The sequence below is a fragment of the Manis pentadactyla genome, chromosome 12 (assembly GCF_030020395.1).
Source record: "Manis pentadactyla isolate mManPen7 chromosome 12, mManPen7.hap1, whole genome shotgun sequence".
In the NCBI taxonomy this organism is placed as follows: domain Eukaryota; kingdom Metazoa; phylum Chordata; class Mammalia; order Pholidota; family Manidae; genus Manis; species Manis pentadactyla.
Genome location: NC_080030.1, coordinates 8,775,067 through 8,796,526, shown reverse-complemented (window position 1 = coordinate 8,796,526; position 21,460 = coordinate 8,775,067). Strand labels below are relative to the sequence as shown.

Here is a 21,460-nt window from a genome sequence, read left to right as displayed (position 1 = left end):
ATTGAGCCATTTGATGACAGTGTTATCAGAGTGCTTTCTTAGAACAGGGCCTAATTCAGAATAAAACCTAATGAATTAATGTTATTGGCTTTCCTGTGCCTGGATGGATGCACAGCTAAACTACGTTTCCCAGACGTCCATGGGTCTATCTTGGATCATGTGACTGCTTCTGGCCAATGGAATTTGTGAAGGAGAGAGACACAACTTCTAGGCTAGATCCCTAAAATGTCCCACAGAATTTTCTATTTCTCTTGGCTTGTTGGCTGGAAGAGTGCAGAAGATCCATCTAATAACCCCAGGTTGGCTTGGGGGATGGTGAAGCTACAGACCAAGGAGTCTGGGTTTCTCACTCATTCCAAAGATGGCTCCCCACCTGTCTGAATTGAGATAAGAGAAATGAACCATTTAATGTGTTAAGCCACCCAGATTTAGGAATTGTTATGGCACCTGTACTAACTAATTCATTTTATTATGATTATTATTCAGATTGACAGCTCCAGAATTTCAGACTGAGCTCAGGGCCTTTTACTGCCCAGGGAAAAACGGGGCTTACAGGGTGTTTGTAGAAATCGATAGAAAAACATGTATATATGTATCTACACCAAAAAAACCATACATTTAAAAACACAGTAAGTTTGTCCAGAGCAGAAAGCCAAGGTCAGCGACATTCCAAGTCCTGAAGGAGACCTTACCAACCCTGCCTGGTTAGCCTTGAGCCTGGACTAGCACTTGAGGTCATGCTGGGTCTCCAAGCATCTAAGGGTGGGAATCCTATGAGCAAGCCACATAGCTGGAGGGAGAAGGTTCGGGGGCTGGGAGGAGGCTATTCTCATAAGGGTTGGAGTGGTGGCCATTGGATGACCCTCTCTGGGCTCCTTGGGAGTCTCCTGAGCTGTAATCAGTTGAGATGCCAGAGTCAGACACCACAAGGTACAAATATTTCAGGTGGGGCGGGGTGGGGGGTAGTTCAGGGGGCAGTGCCCTTGGGCGCAGGAGCTGGGAGCTGGGATCTAGGATGGTATACTCAAAGCTGGTAGCTGAGGCCCCCTCTGGCCCAGGCTTTTGGGCCAAAGAGGATGAACAAGAGGATGCTTCTGAGCCTTTGTCCATGGCTGCCATGTCCAAACTGCCACCAGGCTGTGGGAGGGCCTCGCTGGGTGGGCTCCGGGGCAGCAACCACTTGTCCAGCACCAGGTAGGTGTCCTGGACATGCTCACTACCCACCGGCTCCAGCAGAGGCCCCTCATCATCTGCCCCTGGCTCCACCACCTGTATCACCCCCCAGCAGCGTTCAGAGAGGACTTCCAGGGCCGCAGGTGGGTCCTCTGCAAAGGGGGTACAGTGGCTCCACCACAGACAGCCGTCATTCTGGTACAGCCACAGCTGGGAAAAGAGCACCAGCATGTTTGGAGACCCGGGGTTCAGCCACAGGAATGGGGAAGTCCCAGGCCCTGAGGGACAGCTAGGCCACCTACCTGGAAGTTTCCCTTGTGGGTGGTGAAGAGGCCCTCAAACTCACTCTCAGGGCCTGGGATGCCAGGCCAGATCTTCTGCTTCAGGGCCCTGGTGAAGCCAAGAGAAATGAGTACATGGATGTGTGTCATTGAACCCTCAGCAGTACCCCTGAGTAGTCCTGTTCCCTTGGAATCATGAAGGCAGATAAGTGCATAGGGGATGAGGAACAGAGACTCTGACTGAAGCCTCTGCAAAGCCCCACAGAAAGATAAGGATTTTGAAGGATGCATAGGAGTTCAATATACTGCCTCATGCGCCCTTAAATGTGTCCCAGGCTTGTCTGAAGGTTCATGTTACTTCTCTTCTCACTCCTTTCCATGGTTTCCAATGCATTCAGAATGAAATTCAAACTCTTCCCCCCGAGCCCTGCAGAAGACCCTACATGTCTGACCCCTGTTGCCTCGCTCAACTCATCATCTACCATCTCCTCCTTACACACTCTGCTCGAGCCATAAAGCTCTTCCTGCAACTGCTTCAGTGTTCCAAGCTCATTCCCAACTTAAGGCCTTTGCACTTGCTGTTTCTTCTCCCTGCTTTTCAAGTGGCTGCCTCCTTCCAATCTTTAGGTTTCCACTCTGATGTCACCTCCTAGAGCTTTTCCCTGACCATCTTGTCATGCCCCACACCCCATTTATTTCTGATGTCACTCATCACAATTTACAATCAAATACCTGTTGTTTGTTGTCTCAGTCAATTAAGAGTATACCACCAGGTCAGGGACATGTCTGGTGTGTTCTCCACTTTCTCCCCAGTGCCCACCACATAGCTAGTTGGCACTCAGTATTTTCCAACCAAGTAAATGAACAGGGTCTTGAAAGACAATATGGAGACTGTTTGGCGGGCAAGGCAGGAAGGGCATTCCTGGCAGAAGGAACCACATGTGCTAAGGTTGGGGGTGTAAAACCACACAGTATGTGCTGGGAATTACAAAAGCTCAGGATGGCTGGTCATATCATAAGGCGTCTAAGGAGCTTGACAGCAGAGGCAGGAGGCACTCAGGATTAAGTCTTTCCATTAAATCCATCTGGTTGATTTTACAAAAGTTGACGAAATTGGAGAAAAGACCCAGCAAAAGAATCCAGGAAGGAGCAGCCACTAAGGCAGAAGGAAAACCAGGTGAATGTCCCGGAGGATTTTTAACTAAGAGTTTGGGTTTGGTCTGGCTTGCCTCCCAGCCCTGCCACTGACTCCTCCCTGTGTGAGCCTGGGCAAATTCCTACCACTCTCTGAACCTAAGTTTCCACGAGACAGACATTAGTGGGGAGGAGTCTGGGACAAGTGCCAGAACGGACCACTCACCGGCGATGGGAGAGCAGGGCGAGCACAGCCAGCAACAGCAGGATGAGCACCAGGATGAGGGAGAGCGTCAGGATGAGGGGGTCCAAGTCTGGGCGGGGCAGGGGGGCGGTCAGTAAGGTGGGCTTCCCCAAGCTCCGCCCCAGCCCCCCCCCCCACATCTCTGCTCGGGCCTCACCGCTTGCTGTCAGCAGCGACGCAGGCTCGGACCAGGCGCTCCAGAAGCCGCCGAAGCTGGGTTCGGCCATGCGCGCGCGTACCAAGAAGGTGTAGCGCGTTCCTCCCCGCAGGTTGCTCAGCACGCACTCAGTGCGGCCATCCAGGATCTCCACCTGGGGGCGGGGTCCGAGAAGAGGGGCCAATAAGGGCGGGGCGGACAGAGAAGGGCGTGGAGGGGGCGGCTCCTGAGGAACCGAGGCACCCGAGAAAGGCAGGACGGCGCCCAGGCCCTGCGAAGGGCAGAGCAGGGAAACCAGGAGGCGGGGCCCAGGGAGGACCAGGGCCAATCAGGAAGGGGCCCCAGGAAAGAGAGGGTGACTCTGGCTACTTAACAGCTGGGTCAGAACCCTCAGGGTCGGAGCCCTAAGCAGTCTGGAGTTTGGGACTGAAGGGTAGGTCGGGTTGGGTCCAGACGGGTTTGGGGAGGCATTGGGAAAGGGGACTTGTCGGTAGGTGTGGAGCTGTCTTGGGCAACCTGGAAGGGCGAGGCCATAGTGGACGGACAGAGTGGCGTGGCGGGGCTGCAGACCCAAGAGGCTTGGGGGGCCGGGCTGTAGGGACAGCGCTCACCCTCTGCGCTCCACCTGCGGCGTTATGCGCAGAGATGTTCACCTCGTAGCGGATAAGACTTGCCATCGGGGCCCCAGGCGGCGGGAACCAGCGCAGTACCACTTGGCCGCCCTCATCCGCCCGCCTGGCCAGCAGTCCTGCGGGGGGATCCAGGAGCACTGCGGGGAGGGGGCGATCACGCGGTGGGTGACCACGAGCCCCTTGCCCCGACCACTCCCCCATTCCTAGTGCACTTACCCACTTCGTTTATGTGTATGGTGCGGCGGTAGAGTGGAGCGCCGGAGGGGGCAGCTGAAACCAGCAGCTCTAAGGGCACGAAGCTCGACGTGTCGGCCGTAGGCAACGAACACCAGAAGCGCACCGTGCCACGGGCCGTGGGCGCCCGGTGCAGGCGGCACGGCTTCCTTGGCTCACCCCTGTGCGCCAAGGGACCCAAAAGGGGAGGGAGCAAGTTGGGGGCAGGGCGCGCGGAGTTTCTACCGTCTGGACCACTGGCGCACTTTGGACACCACCACCAGGAGGCGTCCCAGCTCCGCTGTACGCGACGCCCTAGTCCCGCTCTGGAGGGGTGTTGTCCCAGCCCTGATGTTTGGGGTCGCGCCCCAGCGAGCTCTGCCTCTCTCGCCCGCTCTCCCCTCCCCCCACGGGCACGCTCCACCTGCCCCACGGGACTCACTCCAGCTGGTAGGAGAAGCTGTAGTTCTCGGGGCCGACCCCTGCGCCTGCTGCTTCCTCCCAGAAACACACCAAGTCCTCCAACCGCTCCGTGAAGCACAGAAGCTCTTCAGGCCGGCGGGCCACCAGCAGGGCCGCTGTGGGTGGGAACGAGGGGAGGGGGTCAGGGAAGCCGAGCCACTGTCCCCGGGCCACAGCGTCCTCCCCCTCCCTCCCGCTGCCTGTGAAGGCCGATAAGACAAAAGGCCTTCCCGATCTCTACTCCAGCGGGGCCCTGCGAGGGGTCCGCAGAGGTGGTGCCCCCGACCTCCAAGCGCAGGTCGCTTGCCTTATTGTCCTCTCCACCCCCACCGCCCACCCGCGACCTGCTGGACTGCGCAGCGTTCAAAGCCTCCGCCTCCCGCTGCCAGCCCCGCCCCAGCCCGAGGCGTGCGTGCCCGTGGATGTGTGTGCAGGAGGCGGGCCCCCTATCGGTCCCCGCAGGCTCCCGGCTGCCCGATAGCGCCAACCGTGCCCGCCGACAGAGCAAGGGATCTGGCGCCCGCGTGCAAACCGTGTTTACAGTCGCCAGCGGCCCGGCCTCTTTGACTCGGACCCGGGCTTCATCTTCACTCCGCCAATGGAGGGTCTGCAAAGTCCCCTCTCCTTGGGCACTCTAGACTGAGGGGTTAACACCCAGCACCACGCCCGCCCCATTAGGATTTTGCGTGCCCCCTGAAAATATAAAAAGGAACCTTCTGTCCCTTTCTATCTTCTACCCCAGAACCCAATCTGGGCTCTTAGACCCCGGTATGCCATACCAGGTCCCAGACTAGGGGTTCAGCCATCAATTTGGCCCCCAGGACCTAGACTTGGAGGTTCAGAACCCGGCATGGCCCCCAGGACCCAGTGCAGGGGTCCCCACACAGATCCATCCTTACCTTTACTTTCAAAATTGGGGTCCGGGAAGTTGGGCTGAGTAGCCCAGGCAGCCCCAGCGAGCAGGAGACAGACGGAGCCGACTCCAGGCCAGAGGGGTGCCCCGAGATGATCCATGACGCAGCCCCCGCCACGGGGGCCCAGGGCTCCTGCCCCACCTCTTCCGCCCCTGGCACAGTCCACAGCTGGGTCAGCAGCTGCCTCCGCCGGACACAGCTGACCAGGCCCTTCCCGGCCAGGCGCCTCCAAGTGGCAGCTCCCCCCGAGGGGGCGGGACCACACGCAGCCTGGGCTGAGATAAGAGCGAGGCGTCAGACCAGCCTGGCCCCCGCGGGTGGGGGCAGGGGCCCTCTTGGGCTCCGCCGCTGCTTGGGGAGCGGGAACAGCTAGGCTTTCTGCCTCAGACACCCGTTCTTGCTGTGTAACCCGGGACAGGTGACTTACCTTATCTGAGCTTCAGGCTTCTCATCTGTAAAATCCGGCTTGGCACATAGCAAACATTCCAGCAATGCAAGCTACTGATACTATCGTGGTGAAGGACATGTCTTCCCAGTCTGGGTAGGAATACATCAAAATCCTAGTAGTGACTAGCGCTTGAATATTTGCTCAGTGCTAAGGCAGGGCTGCCAGACAGTAAGTACGATATGATCCTGTAATTGTAAAATTACATTAATATTCCGGAGTGTGAGGTTTCATTTGTGATGTTTCGGGGGGGGGAATTTTTTTTTTACTGCTTATAAATTCGATACTCTTGGGATTTGATTTTACAAGGACTGTGAAGTCCCTTTAATAATCTGGAAAGCAATTACGGAACCATAAAAGCTATTCGCTTGGCCTGAGCTTTGGAAACTGGGGTAAACACCCCCACCGAGGAACACGCCTGGGGGAGGAATGGATACCCACCTGGCTGCGCCTGCCAAAACTAGCCAATCAAAGCTCTTCATTCCCTGACGCACAGCGATTGGTTCAGGGTGGGCATGTGACCCAAATGGATCCAGTGAGCTTCCACCCTGGGACTTTACCTGGAAGCACTGGGAAAGGTGTGCGCTGTCTTTTGGGCCGTAAGGTGGGTGGATATAATACCCAGAGATACCCTTGCCAGCTGGAGGGAAGAAATTGCCAGATGGTGACGCTAACACGGACGTTTGCACTGTCAGTTCCCTCTACCTGTAAGTCTCTTCCTCTCAATATTCACAGGGCTCACTCTTTAACTTTATTCAAGCCTCTGCTCACATGTCACCTCCTTGATGAAGCCCTCCCTGATCGTTCCATTTAAAATGGCAACTCTCCCATCCCGCACTCCCCATTGCCCTTAAATGTCTTGTTATTTTGCATCTCCTGTGCTTATTATCGCCTAACATGTATTTGATGTTTTGACGTTTTGTTATTGATTCGCTGCTTTTACTAGGCCTTTAGTTCACTTCTGTAACCCTAGCATCCAGAACAGGGTCTGGCGTGCAGTAGGAGCTCAAATATCTGTGGACTAAAAGATTGGAGAAAGACTAATTGACGAGATGGAAAGAAACATCGTAACGGTAGTCATTGGATACGGCTATGCCTTGGTAGCCCTGAACTTCTAAAAGCCAGAAGTGATTCAGTGAGACTCTATCCCTCAGGAAATCGACATTTAGACACGTGCGAGAGAGAGGTAGGAGCTGGAAGCTGTGATTATGAGAGGCAAACTTGCCCAGTGGTCAAGTGCACGTGTTCTGGCACAGGGCAGATCATTCAGGTTTGAACTCCAGCCTTGCCACTTAGCAGACCGCTTGGATACCTGAATCCTCCCTAGTCTCTGTCCTTCCTATATAAAATATGCATAATAATAGTGCCCACTCCATAGGGCTATTATGAGGGTTTAGTGAGATAAACTAGGTCAGTTCTTAGAACAGTGCCTGGCACGTAGTAGGCACTCAATAAGGATAATTTTTAGTTTAATTGAACTCTAATTGGCATGCTGCACTATACAGCGGTTATTTGCTTAAGCTAGTTCAGAACGATATGGTCCCTTACACCTGACTGGTCCTAAGGACTTAACACTCATAACAAAAAGTCTGTAAACTAGTATGTTTTTTTTTTTTATCAGACCCCGCGTGATGCTTAGATTCATCTGTCTTCTCTCCCAAGCCAGGTAGTGCCTGGACATCCAGGGATTATAGTTCCAGGGACAATGTTTAGAATCCTTGGGTTTTTTGTCAATTCACCAGAATTCTCCCTTCTCCTAATAACAGCACCCAAATGTAATTTCCATTATGTCCCTCCCAGACTCCATTCCTGTGATTTGAAGTGTCTCTGCCAGTTCAAGGAATGTGGCCAGCCCCCAGATGTAGCCAATCTTAATTTTACAGTCCTCTGAACGCAGCGATTGATTGGCTCATGGGTGGCCACATGACATCGGTTGGTTCAATGGGCGTCTCCTCTGGAACTTTTGCCAGACCTGATGGAAAGGAGGGACTCTCCTTACATGGAAAAGTGGAGCTGGTGGGATGTCAGCCTGACACTGCCCCCAGAAGGTGTGAGCCTGCCTTGGAGCGGAGATCTGTTAATTTAAATGTTCTTTGGATTACTGTAACAGATGCAAATAATGGTGGCTTAAATAAGATAGACATTTATTTATCTCCTATGTAACAATCCAAGAGACAATACAATACGGGTGTCCCCTGCTCTTAGAGGACCACGCTCCTTTCAGTTTGCTGCTCAGTTATTCAGAGGATGTGAACCACCCAATTCAATATGATCCACTCCACCTCTTCACTCTAATTAGCAGGAGGCAGAAAAGGGGTAAGGGAAGGACAAGCTCTTCTTTAAGAGCAGGCCCCAGAATTTGCTTACATCTCATTGGCTAAGAGTCACATGACCACATTTTGCGGCAAGGGAGACTGGAAATGTCACTTTTACTCTGGATGGCCAACTAAAAAGTCAATGGTTCTTATAACCACAGAAGATGGTGCTTTGATTTATGTGGGGTATAACTGATAGTCTCATTCTCAGAGCAAATCAGAGCCAAGAGACAGCAACAAGATCCTGACATCTTTCAAGTCCCTGGATCCAACTGTACCTGAAGCCAGCCCCACTGAACTTAATTGGCGAGCCTTTAATTTCCTTTCTTGCACATGCCTGTTTGAATTGGGTTTTTAACCACATGTAACAAAAAGCATCCTGATTAATACAGTGAGATGTACACCCCTAGTTGATGTCTGGCACAGAGTAGGAGTTCATAAGTAGGCACATTATTTTGTTGCTATTGTTGCAACTGCACAGGTGGCCATAACACCTTACTTCATCTCTGCCTTCTCTACCTGTTTCTTCTTGCTACCCAAGTACTGATAAGCAGCTCACCCTCTCCTTCCATCTTCTCAGTCATATTGACTCATGGGTGATGCTGTTGTCTATGAATCCAACAGAATCTCATTTCTTCACTCTCCCATACACATGGCATAAGAGGCCTCACCCCCAAAATGTTGGGCAATCCTGTACTCTCTATATGTGACAGGGCACCCCCCCCAACCCTGGTGACTGGTCATGCCTCACCTAAACCCTTTCTTTTTTTTAATTTTGGTATCATTAATATACAATCACATGAGCAAAATTGTGGTTACTAGATTCCCCCCATTATCAAGTCCCCACCACATACCCCATTACAGTCACTGTCCATCAGCGTAATAAGAGACTATAGAGTCACTACTTGTCTTCTCTGTGCTATACTGCCTTCCCCGTAACCCCCTACACTATGTGTGCTATTCGTAATGCCCCTTATTCCCCTTCTCCAGTCACCCTCCCGAGTCCCTTTCCCTTTGGTAACCATTAGTCCATTTTTGGGTTCTGTGAGTCTGCTGCTGTTTTGTTCCTTCAGTTTTTTTTCCTTTGTTCTTATCCTCCACAGATGAGTGAAATCATTTGGTTCTTGTCTTTCTCCGCCTGGCTTATTTCACTGAGCATAATACCCTCTAGTTCCATCCATGTTGTTGCAAATGGTAGGGTTTGTTTTCTTCTTATGGCTGAATAATATTCCATTGTGTATATGTACCACATCTTCTTTATCCATTCATCTACTGATGGACACTTAGGTTGCTTCCATTTCTTGGCTATTGTAAATGGTGCTGTGATAAACATAGGGGTGCATCTGTCTTTTTCAAACTGGGCTGCTGCATTCTTAGGGTAAATTCCTAGGAGTGGAATTCCTGGGTCAAATGGTATTTCTATTTTTAGTTTTTTGAGGAACCTCCATACTGCTTTCCACAATGGTTGAACTAATTTACATTCCCACCAGCAGTGTAGGAGGGTTACCCTTTCTCCGCATTGTCACCAGCATTTATTGTTCGTAGTCTTTTCTATGTTGGCCATCCTAACTGGTGTGAGGTGATATCTCATTGTGGTTTTAATTTGCATTTCCCTGATAATTAGCTATGAGGAGCATCTTTTCATGTGCCTGTTGGCCATCTGAATTTCTTCTTTGGGGAAGTATCTGTTACCTAAACCCTTTCTTGAAGCTTCTTAGGTTGTTTTGGTTTTGGTTTTTAATTTGTATCTTGAAGAGCGAATGTGGGGTACAGGCCTCGAACAGACCAGACTGACTCCCAGTTCATGAGCTGGTTCATGAGGGAGGTCATAGGTTAAGGAGCCAAGTGGGCTTCCTGGGGGATGGGAGCTTTTGGGAAAGTAGACCCCTCCCCCACCCCCAACATGGGGACAGAAGTCGTGCCCCAGAATGCCCAGGGGCCTGTGTCCTAGAGGGAGGAGAGGGCCCCCTCAGGTTGGGGACCTTGAGGTTGTGTGCCGGGCTCCCTCCTTCTGCCGGAGCACGAAATCTCCAGGGGCGGCTGGACTCATGGCATAGAAGACGTTGGCATTGTCAGGAATCAGGAGCTCTGGCCAGTGGGGGCGGGGTGGGGGGTTGGAGATGAAGGTGAAAAGTCCTGTGCCACCTCATCCTTGCCCCACAAAAGACCTGCTGCCATTCACCTTGGGTCCCAAACAAGCCTGGGTGCCTTCAGCCAGGCCTAAGCCAACCTCCCTTCCCTCTCACTGGGAACCCAGACAGCTTCGCACTGGAACGCTGCACAGCCTCATGGCCCCCCTCCACAGACCTGGGCTATGTCGTGTTACCTCCCCCTGGAATCCAGACAAGCTGCCTACAAGCTTGGCAAACTCAGGGCACCCATGCCAAACCACTTCCTGCCCGCCTGCCCTCCCTGTCGCAGCCAACTCCCAGCCAAATTCAGGTTGCTCTCCCCATGAACTTGGGCAACTTCTGGCTTCCGGCTTCCAGCCTACACAGCTGTGGCCCTCACATTTGACACCTGAACCCCATATATTTCTTCCTAATGTCCAGCCAACCTCATGGCCTGTGCTGCAGCACGGCGATCTCGTGCCTCCCCCTCTTGAAAACTGGACAACCTCCTTTCCTGTCTCTACCCTGAACAGCCTCATGCTCTCCTACCCTGGATTTCCACACTGTGTGGCCCTCTCCCATGCCAAGTTCAAATAACTTCAGAGTCGCCATGCTGGGCCTGGACATACTCCCATCCCCTCAAATCCAAGCCCAGACCCCCTTCAGTCTTGCACCCAACCAAGGTAAGCCTGAACAACCTCATGATTCTATAAATTCAAGCCCAGACTCCATCCGTCCTTCTCCCATTTGACCCTGGACAGTCTCATTTCCCTATAAATCCTAGGAAGACACCTGTGGACAGGTGCCAGGACAACCACATGACCCGCATTGAGATGCAGATATTTCACTGCCTCTGACCCTCCTCCTGCCAGGACCACCTGACCTGAAGCTGGCCAGTCTGCCCCCCTGCCAGCTGCCCCCCAGCCCAGCCTCCAGGGTGTCCTTGCTCACCCCTGTCCCCAGGAAGGACTTGGAAGAGCTGGTAGTCACAAGCCCAGGGCTGGGCCACGTTGTGCTTTTGCAGGGCCCGCTGCACCACGCTGGGGGCCTTGTCCTGACTAGTGAGCTGGGAAGAGAACGTAGGAGGTGAGGTGTGACAGCCGAGCGCCAAGGGCAGGGCTGCCTCCAGCGGATTCCCGGCCCAGCCCCTCACCAAGATGCTCCGATACAGGTTCCCATGGTCGTTGTTGACGCTGACGCGGATGACGCGGGCCTCTGAGCCCTGCTGCCCCGGGAGGGGGGCAAGAGGGCTGCTCAAGAACAAGGCCTCGGGGCTCAGGGGCAGCTGTAGGCAACAGAGGTGGGTGCTGAGCAGTGGGAAGGCATGAGGTCCCTCCCTCATTGTATCCAACAGCTTGCCCTGCACACCCGGAGCCTGGGGACACACAGTCGTACATACACAAGCCCACACCTATACAATCCCATCACATATAGAGCTTCACACACTGTGACACAAATTTACACCTGGCTGATAAACATACAGACCTGTGTTCGCACACATGAAATCCTGTGTGTACAGAGAGCAGCGGGTATATGCACAAGCCCATAGCCGTGACAGCCCCACATCTGGTGCTGTGGGCATTGTCAGTATTCATGCCCGTGTTTCCCCTTTAGCTATATAGATTCCTGGGAACATATATTGTGCGAGCACACCCTGAAGTGCCCCACGGGCAAGTGGTCGCACGGGTCCAGATCTGAGCACCAGCCAGATGGAGGGACAGTCCCTCAAATGGGGCCATGGAGATGTACACGGTCTCCTGGATAGATGCCCAGAGCGCTCAGGCGAATGTGAGTACTGTCTCCTGTGTACACACCTGGCCCTGAAATCCTGGTGACATACACACTCACACACACACAGCCCTGCACACGTACACACGCAGTCCCCCGTACCTTGGCGCTAGGGCTCTGGGGTGCTGGAGAAGCCGGGGGACTGCCAGGAGGAGGATCCTTGGTTCTAGGACTGGATGGAGGGGACCCCGGGGACAGACTGGGGGAGACATAGAGCCCAAGGTGGGGTGGCTGCCCCACCTCTGACCCTGCCATCTCTAGTCCCTTTACCAAGTGGGATGCTTACCTGGAGGTAGGGGATGAGGGGTCTCTGGGACTCCCACCAGGGGATGAGCTTCTCTCTCGGGACAGCTTCCTAGACGTAGGGACAGAGGATGAAATTCAGTCCCAAGAGCAGCCCCCATCTTTGCCCATATCTCCCCCGAAGCACACCCCAAGACTCACGCACTGAGGCGCTTGGTGAGGCTGATTCGCCGCCGGATGCGGGGGGAGCTGGGACAGGAGGCAGCTGGGGGCTCAATGACACGGGAGATGCGGTAGCTGAAGGGTCAAGGTGCATGCGGAGACAGGTTGGGGCCAGGAAGCAGCAGGGGATGAGAGAAAGACTTAGAATCAGCCACGAGCTGGATTTTGGGTGTGGGGAGGAGCAGCCAGGAGTTGGACACTAAATGTCCATGTCAAGATATCAGACAGGGGGTTACTAAGGCATTAGGGTCTTATTAGGGATGAGAGGGGATGGACTGGTTAGCAGGTCACACAGGGATCCAAGGGATGGAACTCAGGAGTCAAACCGGGTCAAGGATAGAGTTTAAGGACAGGTAATCTTTGGGGTCAATGGTTAGGGTAATGGATTCAATAGAAGGAAAGGAAACAATTGGGATAATTGAGTTCGATGGTCAAATACGCTTCAAAGCTGGAGTCCGTTACTCAGAACTGGGGTCAATGACTAGGCTCAGAGTCAGAAAGAGAGTCAGCCTGGGGTCAGAGGTGGGAAAGAAACGACAGAATGGTTGAGTGGAATGGCCAGCTGCATGTTAAAGGCAGAAGTCAGAAAGTCAGATTGGGTCAAAGATTGAGGTCAGAGGTCATTAGGGCCTGCGACTGGGTTGGAGACAATGTCAAGCTATAGGTTGAGGGGCTCAGGGCTCAGGAGGGGGTCTTAGGAGGAGGTGGAGAAGTGCACAGGGTAAGTGGACCTGACGAACACTCGGGTCAGCCTGGGCCACGCCGCAGGGTGATCACCTCTGCTCCTCGCTGAGCTGGCGCTGGGCACGCAGGGCGGCCAGGATGGGCGGGCAGGGGCTCAGGCAGTAGTTTCGACAGCGCCTCTGCAGGTGCTGGATGCGGGCCAGGATCTCCCACTCCTGAGAGTGGGTGGCTTCTGAGACACCCCCTGGGCCTGCCTCCCCTCTGGGTACCCCCTCTCCCAGTGCCCATCCCGATGTCTACTCACCTTCCTCCTCTTCTCAAAGTTGATAAGATCTCCCTGGGGGCAAACTTTGTCTGAACTGGAGCCTCCATGGTCAAGGATCAAGGGCCAAGGGCAGGGCTGGGAGGTCAGGAGCCCCACTATGCTAAGGGGGCTGAGGTCAGGAGTACAAGCAGGGTTGGGGAAGAATATCAGGAGGCCCACTGAGCTGAAGGCAAGTGGTGCTTGGGTGAGGAGTCAAGGGTCAGGGGTCAGACAGACCTCCAGTGTGTCCGGCAGGGCAGTGTCCAGCATAACCAGGTCCGTGAGAAAGGTGCCAAGGTAGGGGACAGGGCCTGGGGGTAGTTTCTGTGACCCCCAGAGCTCCAGTCAGTCTCAGCTGTCACTGACCCCTCATATTCCACACCCCCTGCCTGAGGCTCCTGCTTGTCCCCCATCCCAAACTACCTCACTCACTGAAGGCAGGCTTCCTGGGGGGGCATCTTCCTGTTGGGGACCTTTGGTGACCTCCTCCTGGGGGGAGAGGAAGGACTGAGCGGTGCTGGGCTCTCCGACCCCTTGTTCAGGGAAGGTGCCTCAATGCACAACATCTGACTTTCAGCCATTGTACACCAGTCGCACAGGCCATATCCACGGGGAAGTGAATGGGGGTGGGGGGGAGGGGGCAGGCAGGCAGCAGAGGCAGGCCCCACCTATGGCCCCCAGGGCTGGTCTCAGCACACCTCAGAATCCTTGTCCTCACCTAAATGGAACAGGCCTGCTGTCTGATCCCCTGGAAATGCTTTGAACCCTGCCTTAATAGCATCCCTCTGCCTGGTAATTAATTAGATAATTGCTAGAACATTCTTTACTGTGCTGTATGTCTCTGGGCTGGGGTGTGAATGCCCCAGGAGAAGGAACCTTGTCTATCTGGCTCAAGGTGGAGCCACCAGGCAGTGTCTGGCATACACTAAGTGCTTAATTCCTTGTTCTTTGGGCTCTCATCCTATTTGAGACGGTCATTCGCTCACAGATGTTTATTGAGCAGCAGCTCAGGGCCAGGGCTGAGGAGGCAGAGTGAGCAAAACAGCCGAAATCGTGGCCTCGGGGAACAGACATTAGCAAGGGAGAGACAGCAACAAGGAAGCTAAGCATGTAAGGTTAAGGACAGGCAGAGATGGGGGCCCTAAAAGAGGGGGTGGAAATGCAGAAGAGGGGACACTGGAGTAGAGACCCGCAGCAGTGAACGTTTTGGGCCAAAGGGACAGGTTTCATATTCCATCTATTCTGAATTCCCGCCAAGAACCAGGACCTAATTGTGATTAGTGCCTAAGCTTTGCCTGTAAGAAGTCAGATTCGGTGGCACACATTTTTCAGTTTTGCTTATCAACATCAAGTCCCCAGCACAATTTCTTTTGCCCACTCTTTGCTGACTCTGGCCTCCAACGACCTTTTCCCTGTTACTGCTGGTGTTTGTTGAATGGATAAATAAATGCCACTGAGAGTGAGCTATAACAAGGGCGGTGGAGCTGACCTCCACCAAGGGGAAGGTCAGTCCTGGGGTGCAGGGAAAGGGCAGTGACCGTTATGCCAACGACAAGGTCCCCCCGTCCCCAGGCCCGGGTTTTTCAGAGGGCAGAGCCGTGTGTACCTGGGACAGAATCTCTCTGCTGCTGAGGTGGTTGTTCTCATCGGAGAAAATCTGCGAAAGTTTCCTGAAAGTGGATAAGGTCTCCCTGGGGGAACAGGAGAGGTGTTAGGGGTCGGCAGCCAGAAGGGTGAGGGCTGGGATGGGGTGGGGAAGAGGTCCCGCCCCAGAGGCTCCCCAGTCCTCACTCACCGGCCCACGGCGCCCCAGCTGCTCTTGAGCCTGTAGATGGGGTGAGACTGCAGGGCGGACAGGATGGCGCGCAGGGAGGAGAAGTTCCGCAGTTCCCGGCAGCGCTGGGGGGCAAGATGCGAGCGCTGTTCACACCCCAAAGTACGACCCACCTTTGATCCTATGACTTCTGACCCTGGGTCAGACCCCCCCGACTCGTCCACATCGGACAAGCTGTCAAGAGTCAGCTTCCTGGAGCCCAGGAGCATCCCCGCTTCCCTGCCCCTCACTCCCTACCTTTGACCTCGGCTTTTCCAGGTTCCCACTCCTCATTTCTCCCGGAATCCCAGACACACCCACAGCATCTTTTTGGGACCCAGGCCCTCCTCCCCAACCCAAGTCTCAGCGCCCTCCATCAACCCTCTACCCCACCCCTCCCCGTTGCCCCGTCCCCTCTTTCCCGGGCCCCCATTTCTTTCTCTTCTCGGCCCTGATGTTCCTTCCCCGCCCCCACTCAGTCTCTTCCAGGACCCCCGCCCCCTTCTTTTGGCTTCGGCCCCTCCCCAATCCTATTCCCTCTCTGTCACTCCCCAACCCCAACACACACACATCCTCTGATTCCTAGACCTGCCCGGCGTTTCTCTGCGGTCCCAGGTCCCATCCCTGGGCCCCTGGCTTCCCTTTATGCACCACCGACCCCCAAACCTCCGCTGATTCTCAGACCCGGTCCTCTGCCCCACTCCACGCCCCACTCCGCCCCAGCGCACCTGCGCGATGCGGATCCACTTCTCCAGCCGCTGCGCCCTCTGCTGGGCGGCCAGGCCTGGCGCACCGAGCACCGAGCCCAGCACGCAGCTAGTCACTGCGTTGAACTGGGTCACGGTGGCGCGAACGGTGGGGACGATGCCCGCGGCCCCCGGCCGGTCCCGCTGTGACCACACCGAGCCCAGGCACTCGCAAGGCCGCACGCGCGAGAAGAGCTCCTGGGTGGAGGTGGATGGTGGGGTGGGTGGGTGAACTCTGTGCTCAGCAGAACTTTTCCCCCAACAACCGTGCGCTGCCCAGGTCCTCACCACGTCCATCAGGGTCAGCTGCTCGGCCACCTCGTCTTCATTGAAGTCCAGGAGCTCAGGGCTTTCCGGCACCAATTCCTCCTCCTCTTCTGAGCAGCTTTCCGGGAAATCTGGGAGGGGAGTGTGGGCAGCTCCAGAAGGTCCTGAGGGAGCATTAGAAGCAGTTAAAAACTTCAAGTTTGAATCCAGGACTGCCTGTGTGACCTTAGACAAGGCCCTTAGTGTCTCTGAGACTCATTTTCATCTCTACAAGGGAAACCCCCTGAGTGTTTTCTGGGGTGTCAGAGCAACAGTAACGTTCAGTGAGTGTAGAGGGTAGATTAACTCGGGAATTTAGCACACTAACCCAGGGAGGGGGTACTTTTATCCACCTTCTATGGGAGGCAACACCGAGGGAGGAACAATTTGCCCTAAGTCGTACCTTCACTAAATGGTAGGGCAGGGACTTGAAGCCAAGTGCTCAAATGCTAGGGTAGAAATGAGAGTTTTTTGACTTTTAACTTGTAGAGGGTCTGCCCTTATGGTGAGAGGTGATACAATTTTGCGGGGAATGGAAGGCTATTGCCAGAAAGTCCCAGGTTCAAATCCCACTCATCCACTGGGTTTGCTATCTTCACACTTCTCTCTGCTTTAGTTTCTTCATCTGGATTTTTTTTTCTTAAAACTCAAACAAGATCATGCACATAAGACTGCTCTAAAGTGCTCAATAAACATGATTTTACCATAGTGCATTTGGATGGTGGCATCCTCTAGAGGCCATTTTGGAAGTTGGAATCTTGCTGAAGAATTTGTGCCACTGTGCCTTCAAATGTCCAAGAAATTTGCGTCCTTGGAAAACCTATTTATAATAATCTGTACCTAGAACCCAACTCTCTTGCTCATAAACGTTGTGTTTTGGCTCCAGGAATGCATGGACCTTGAAAGTCTGGACTTCTGCTTCCTTGGAAAGTGCAAGTGGTGTTCACCATTTTGGAGAGTGATGTCACCAACAGCTATCCTACTGTGTGTGTTACTAGCACATACCTCTGTATTAGTCGGTTTGACTGTGGAATTCACCACGAAGCTACAACAAAGTCTGGACAATGTCATCATGTCTCCTGGTGACACAACAACAAGCATAGTTTATTGTTGCATAAATTGCTTCCACTTTATTTCTCCTTCATATTACAGTTACAGCATCATATTATTATTTTTAAATTATCTGTGTAAGTCTGTTTCACTATCAGTCTTCCATTTCATGTTAGGACAGGTGGCATTGCACAATATTAGTTTTAAAAAGTGGGCACTAGTTAAAAAAACTACATCTAAATCTAATAAAATCTTTAGCTCTTGCAGTAACTATGGGGGAGAGAGGAAATGCTACACGTCACCACAAGAATGCAAACAGCTACATGGAGAAGAATGTATTTCTCAGGACCAATGACCCATATTTTTCTTAATGGCATTACACAAAAGGCAAAGGTGGACGGTCATAGAATAAAACAGACCAAAGAAATGAACAACCAAATGCCTTCAGTGTTATCTTTGGATTTTGAAGAACAGCTGTAAAAAAAAAGACAATTTAGAGGCAATGGGGGATTTGAATCTGGACTGGCTATTTTTCCTTAATTTTTTAGTTTTGGTATCATTAATGTACAATTGAACAACATTATGGTTACTAGACTCCCCCCATTATGAAGTCCTGCCCACATACCCCATTACAGTCACTGTCCATCAGCATAAGATGCTGTAGAATCATTACTTGTCTTCTCTGTATTTACTGCCTTTCTCGTGTCCCCCCCCCCCCCGACACATTATGTGTGCTAATTGTAATGCCCCATTTTCCCCCTTATCCCTCCCTTCCCACCCACCCTCCTCAGTCTCTTTCCCATGGGCTAGACTGTGCAGCTCTAAGGACTTGAAATCCGCTGGTGAAATGCTGAACGGCTAGGGAAGAAAGACACTTAATAGGCAGGAGGGAAGATGGAGTGATAAAATATATATAAAACTGAGCGTTTGTCACCAAGGAGGAACAAGCGGCTGCTACTTTGTAAAGCAGAGAGGAACATGGCCACTTTAATCTGAGGATTAAAGGATGGGGATTAGGGATTTAGATACTTTTGTGATAGGGATCAGATTGAGCACAGATGGGTGAAAGAGGATACTTGATAAGCAGGACGCAATTATTCTGTCAACAAATGTTAACTGTTCTTGTCCATGCAGACAAGACCAATGAGAGCTGTGTAGAAAAATAAGGCAGGCTAAGAGGACATGGCATGGGAGGGGATCAGAGAAGTCACATCTGAGGAAGTGACAACTGAACAAAGACCAGAATGAGGCATGTGAGTATGTTCCCCTCCTCCCAAATTTCTTTACAATAGAGTTGAGAAACTCTTTCTAAGGAAGACCACAGAGTGTGCCAACACCCACCCTACAAGATACTATCTGTATGGCTTTTTATGTATATTTCATTATAAATGTTAGATTTAAATAAGTAAGAATCAGTGATAACAGCAATGAAAGTAATACTATTTGCCCTTATTGTTTTCTTATTTACTTGTTTACTGATTTTCTTCCCCTGGGAACTAGGAGCTTCTGTCCAGTGTTATAGGCCTAGAGCCAATGGCTAAATATTTAAGTAAATGAAAATGCCAGTGGGTGAGTACTGTTATGGCTCCCATTTCACAGAAAGGAAACAGGCTCAGAGAGGTGAAGTGACTTATTCAAGGTCACACAGCCAGCAAATGCCAGAACTGGTATTTGAACCTAGGTCTCTCTGGCTGCCAAGGTAAGTAGCAATGGAATGATTTGTAGCTAGAAACACAGGGCATCCTGATCCAATAATGGGATACCTTTGTCTTTAGGATGGAGGTGGGGCACTAAACAAATGCTAATACATTAGACAAAGGATTAGTATCCCTATTTTACAGGTGGGGAAACTGAGGCTCAGACAGGGTAAAGAACCTTGCCCAAGATCTGTAGCTCTGTGAAGGGAGGAGGCCCCTGGGGCAGGAAATATGCAGGAAAGGCCTGCTCAGGACACTCTCAATGCCGCCAACCCCTTACCTGCCCAGGTCTGGGGCTGTTCTTCCTGTTTTCCTTCATCCTCCTCCAGGAAATCTCCCAGCAGCTTTTTCGCCTCCTGGGCCTCAGCCCCTGCTGGGGCAGCCCAGCCCAAGAAGGTGCAGATACTGCCTAGGTCCGAGTGAGCAGGGGGATCGTGGAAATCCTGAGGGTGGTCCCGAAGCCAGGAGCCCAGCACCGATACCACAGCCCTGGCCAGAAGGGCAACCTCAGAGCCCAACCCCGAGCTCTGGACCTTGGGGACCCCTGCAACTCAGATCCGACCTTTGACCTTTAGGATCCCTCCAACGCCCATGGGAGACCAACCTTAGGTTCTTGTTGAAGCTCAGATCTTGTCCTTCAGTCTTCTTGATCTCTACCCTGGGAAGAGCCCTTCAATCAGGCGAAGAAGAGAGGGTTAGGGGGGATTGGCAGGAGGATTCTGGTGGGGGGATTCCTGGTTCCAAAACGGAGGGAGTGGCCAGTAGAGGGACTGCAAGTGGGAACCCGGAGGTTTCACTTTACTACTGACCCCGGCGGCAGGGGCGGCGGCTGCGGTGGCAGGAGAAGGCCCAGCACGCGGGCGGTAGGCACAAAAGCTCGGTGGGTGGCCAGAAAGGCAGGCACAAAGCCCGGGTCCTGCTCACGGTCTCCAGACACCAGCTCCCGCACCAGCCGATCCAGCCGCGCCGCCCTCAGCGCCCGCACCTTGCTCGTGCGGTAATGGAGGAAGGCGTCTGCAGAGGGACTGGTGGCCTGCAGGGAAAGGGGGCAACAGTGGAACACGGAGAAACGGTCCCCTGAGCACCCCTTTTCCATGAAGGGAGGTCCCCAATCACACCCATGGCTCGCCCCATCCTGTGGTCCCGTCCATTCGTCTGACTCCCGCCCCCTCCTGGATTCATTATTCTGACCTAATGACCCTGCACCCCCCCAGCACCCCTTGGCCTTCCATCCCCGCCCTCTGCCCCCGCTCACTCCCCGTCCCGCCACCCACTTTCCTCCGCTGTTCCGAGCTCTGCAGTCGCGCTTCACTGGCCGTTCCTGGTCCCCGCCCTCACCTGGCCGCTTCTAAAGACCGCCCCTCCCTCCAGCTCCGCCCCACTAGACCCTGGCTCACCCAGGCCTTGCGGTCCAAGTTCTGCCCCCAGGTCTCGCCCCGGCACCGCGCCCTCCGGGCCCCGCCTCATTTGTCTACACCCATTCGCTTGGCAGTCCCCAGGCCCCTTTCTACACTAACCTGGCGCCTCTAAGCCCCGCCCGGCGTCGGGCTCCCGCTCCGCCCCTCCACTCCGCCCTCGCCTCCTCCCCTCCAGGCCCCTCCCTCACCTGGGCGCCTCCCGCCCCGCCCCGCCCTCCAACCCCTTTCTCACCTGGCAGCCCCCAGGCGCTCCCCCCGGGCTCCAGCGCTGACTGAGCTGCCGCCGCAGGGACACGCTGTACACCGCGCCCTCCTCGGTCTCCTCGCCCCAGTCCTGCAGCGGCGCCTGGACGCGGACTCGGGCTCAGGGCGCCGTGGGGGAAACGGTCCCCGGGTCCTTGGCGCCCCCTTCCCGCGCAGGCTCAGGCGGGACCTTCTGGCTCCATCCTCCCCGCTCCACCGCTCCCCGCGCCCAGCTGGAGTCTGCGAGACTCCGGCGGGCTCTCCGGCTAGGGAAGCCCCCTCGGAGCCACCGGCACCCTCCCTCCCTCGTCCTGAGGATGCGGCGGCATTTGGGGGTGTCCCAAGGCCCAGTCTCGAGGAGTCTGTCTCTGGCCCCTACCGCAGAGACGATCCCCCGACCCCTAAGAAGAACCAACCACTGAATCAGGGGCTGGGAGGACCGAGGCAGGGGCTCCAGGGCCGGTCGGGAGGGTTCAATTTGCCAGAAGGCGGGGAGCTGGAGTTTCTGGACGTGAGGGGCGCCAGAGACATGGGGTCCCAAGACTTCCGGCTCCCTTACCAGGGTGAGCTCCTTGCTTGCTGTCCGCTCCATGGCCCGCGCCCGTCCCGCTCCGCGCGTGCCTGAGTGAAGCGGAAGGGCCAGCGGGCGGACGGCCCTGACCGGGAGCCGGGGCGGGGCGGGGCCGAGCGGGGGCGGGGCTGGAGGGACCCACGGCTCTCGGCTGTCCCCAGTCGGACCCCAGCGTCCAGCCCAGGGGAGAGATTCCCGCTCTCCCTATAGATGTGTATCAGTCAGTATCCAGGGGAAAGGACACCCCTCGCCCCTAGGTGTGTGTAGCTAAGTGGGGAACGAGCCTCCATCCCC

The 21,460-nt window shown here is 54.2% G+C and overlaps 2 protein-coding genes across 9 annotated transcripts; both read right to left on the bottom strand.

The window, feature by feature from the left end:
* Positions 1–455: 455 nt before the first annotated feature.
* On the bottom strand, positions 456–6,037 carry EPOR (erythropoietin receptor). The gene is made up of 9 exons (XM_036883673.2): positions 5,638–6,037; positions 5,196–5,485; positions 4,277–4,412; positions 3,838–4,016; positions 3,601–3,758; positions 2,990–3,143; positions 2,815–2,902; positions 1,476–1,563; positions 456–1,383 (listed from the first exon to the last, which is right to left on the bottom strand). The coding sequence occupies exons 2-9, from the start codon at positions 5,308–5,310 to the stop codon at positions 772–774; spliced, it is 1,530 nt and encodes a 509-aa protein (XP_036739568.2). The 5' UTR covers positions 5,311–5,485; positions 5,638–6,037; the 3' UTR covers positions 456–771.
* A 1,742-nt stretch (positions 6,038–7,779) lies between these two features.
* Positions 7,780–21,280, bottom strand: RGL3 (ral guanine nucleotide dissociation stimulator like 3). Of its 8 annotated transcripts, none has more exons than XM_057489878.1 (19): positions 21,155–21,280; positions 20,585–20,698; positions 19,744–19,967; positions 19,539–19,604; positions 19,215–19,423; positions 16,170–16,312; positions 15,864–16,079; positions 15,118–15,221; positions 14,929–15,013; positions 13,746–13,811; positions 13,560–13,646; positions 13,323–13,355; positions 13,112–13,233; positions 12,314–12,409; positions 12,156–12,224; positions 11,972–12,068; positions 11,235–11,366; positions 11,033–11,147; positions 7,780–10,058 (listed from the first exon to the last, which is right to left on the bottom strand). In XM_057489878.1, exons 1-19 carry the CDS (start codon positions 21,185–21,187, stop codon positions 9,940–9,942), a joined length of 2,130 nt encoding a protein of 709 aa, XP_057345861.1. In that variant the 5' UTR covers positions 21,188–21,280; the 3' UTR covers positions 7,780–9,939. The 8 variants fall into 8 exon arrangements, 7 of the variants coding, with proteins under 7 accessions (XP_057345861.1, XP_057345865.1, XP_057345862.1 ...); XM_057489882.1 differs by having other exon boundaries at positions 7,780–7,946; XM_057489879.1 differs by having other exon boundaries at positions 13,755–13,811.
* Positions 21,281–21,460: the final 180 nt, after the last annotated feature.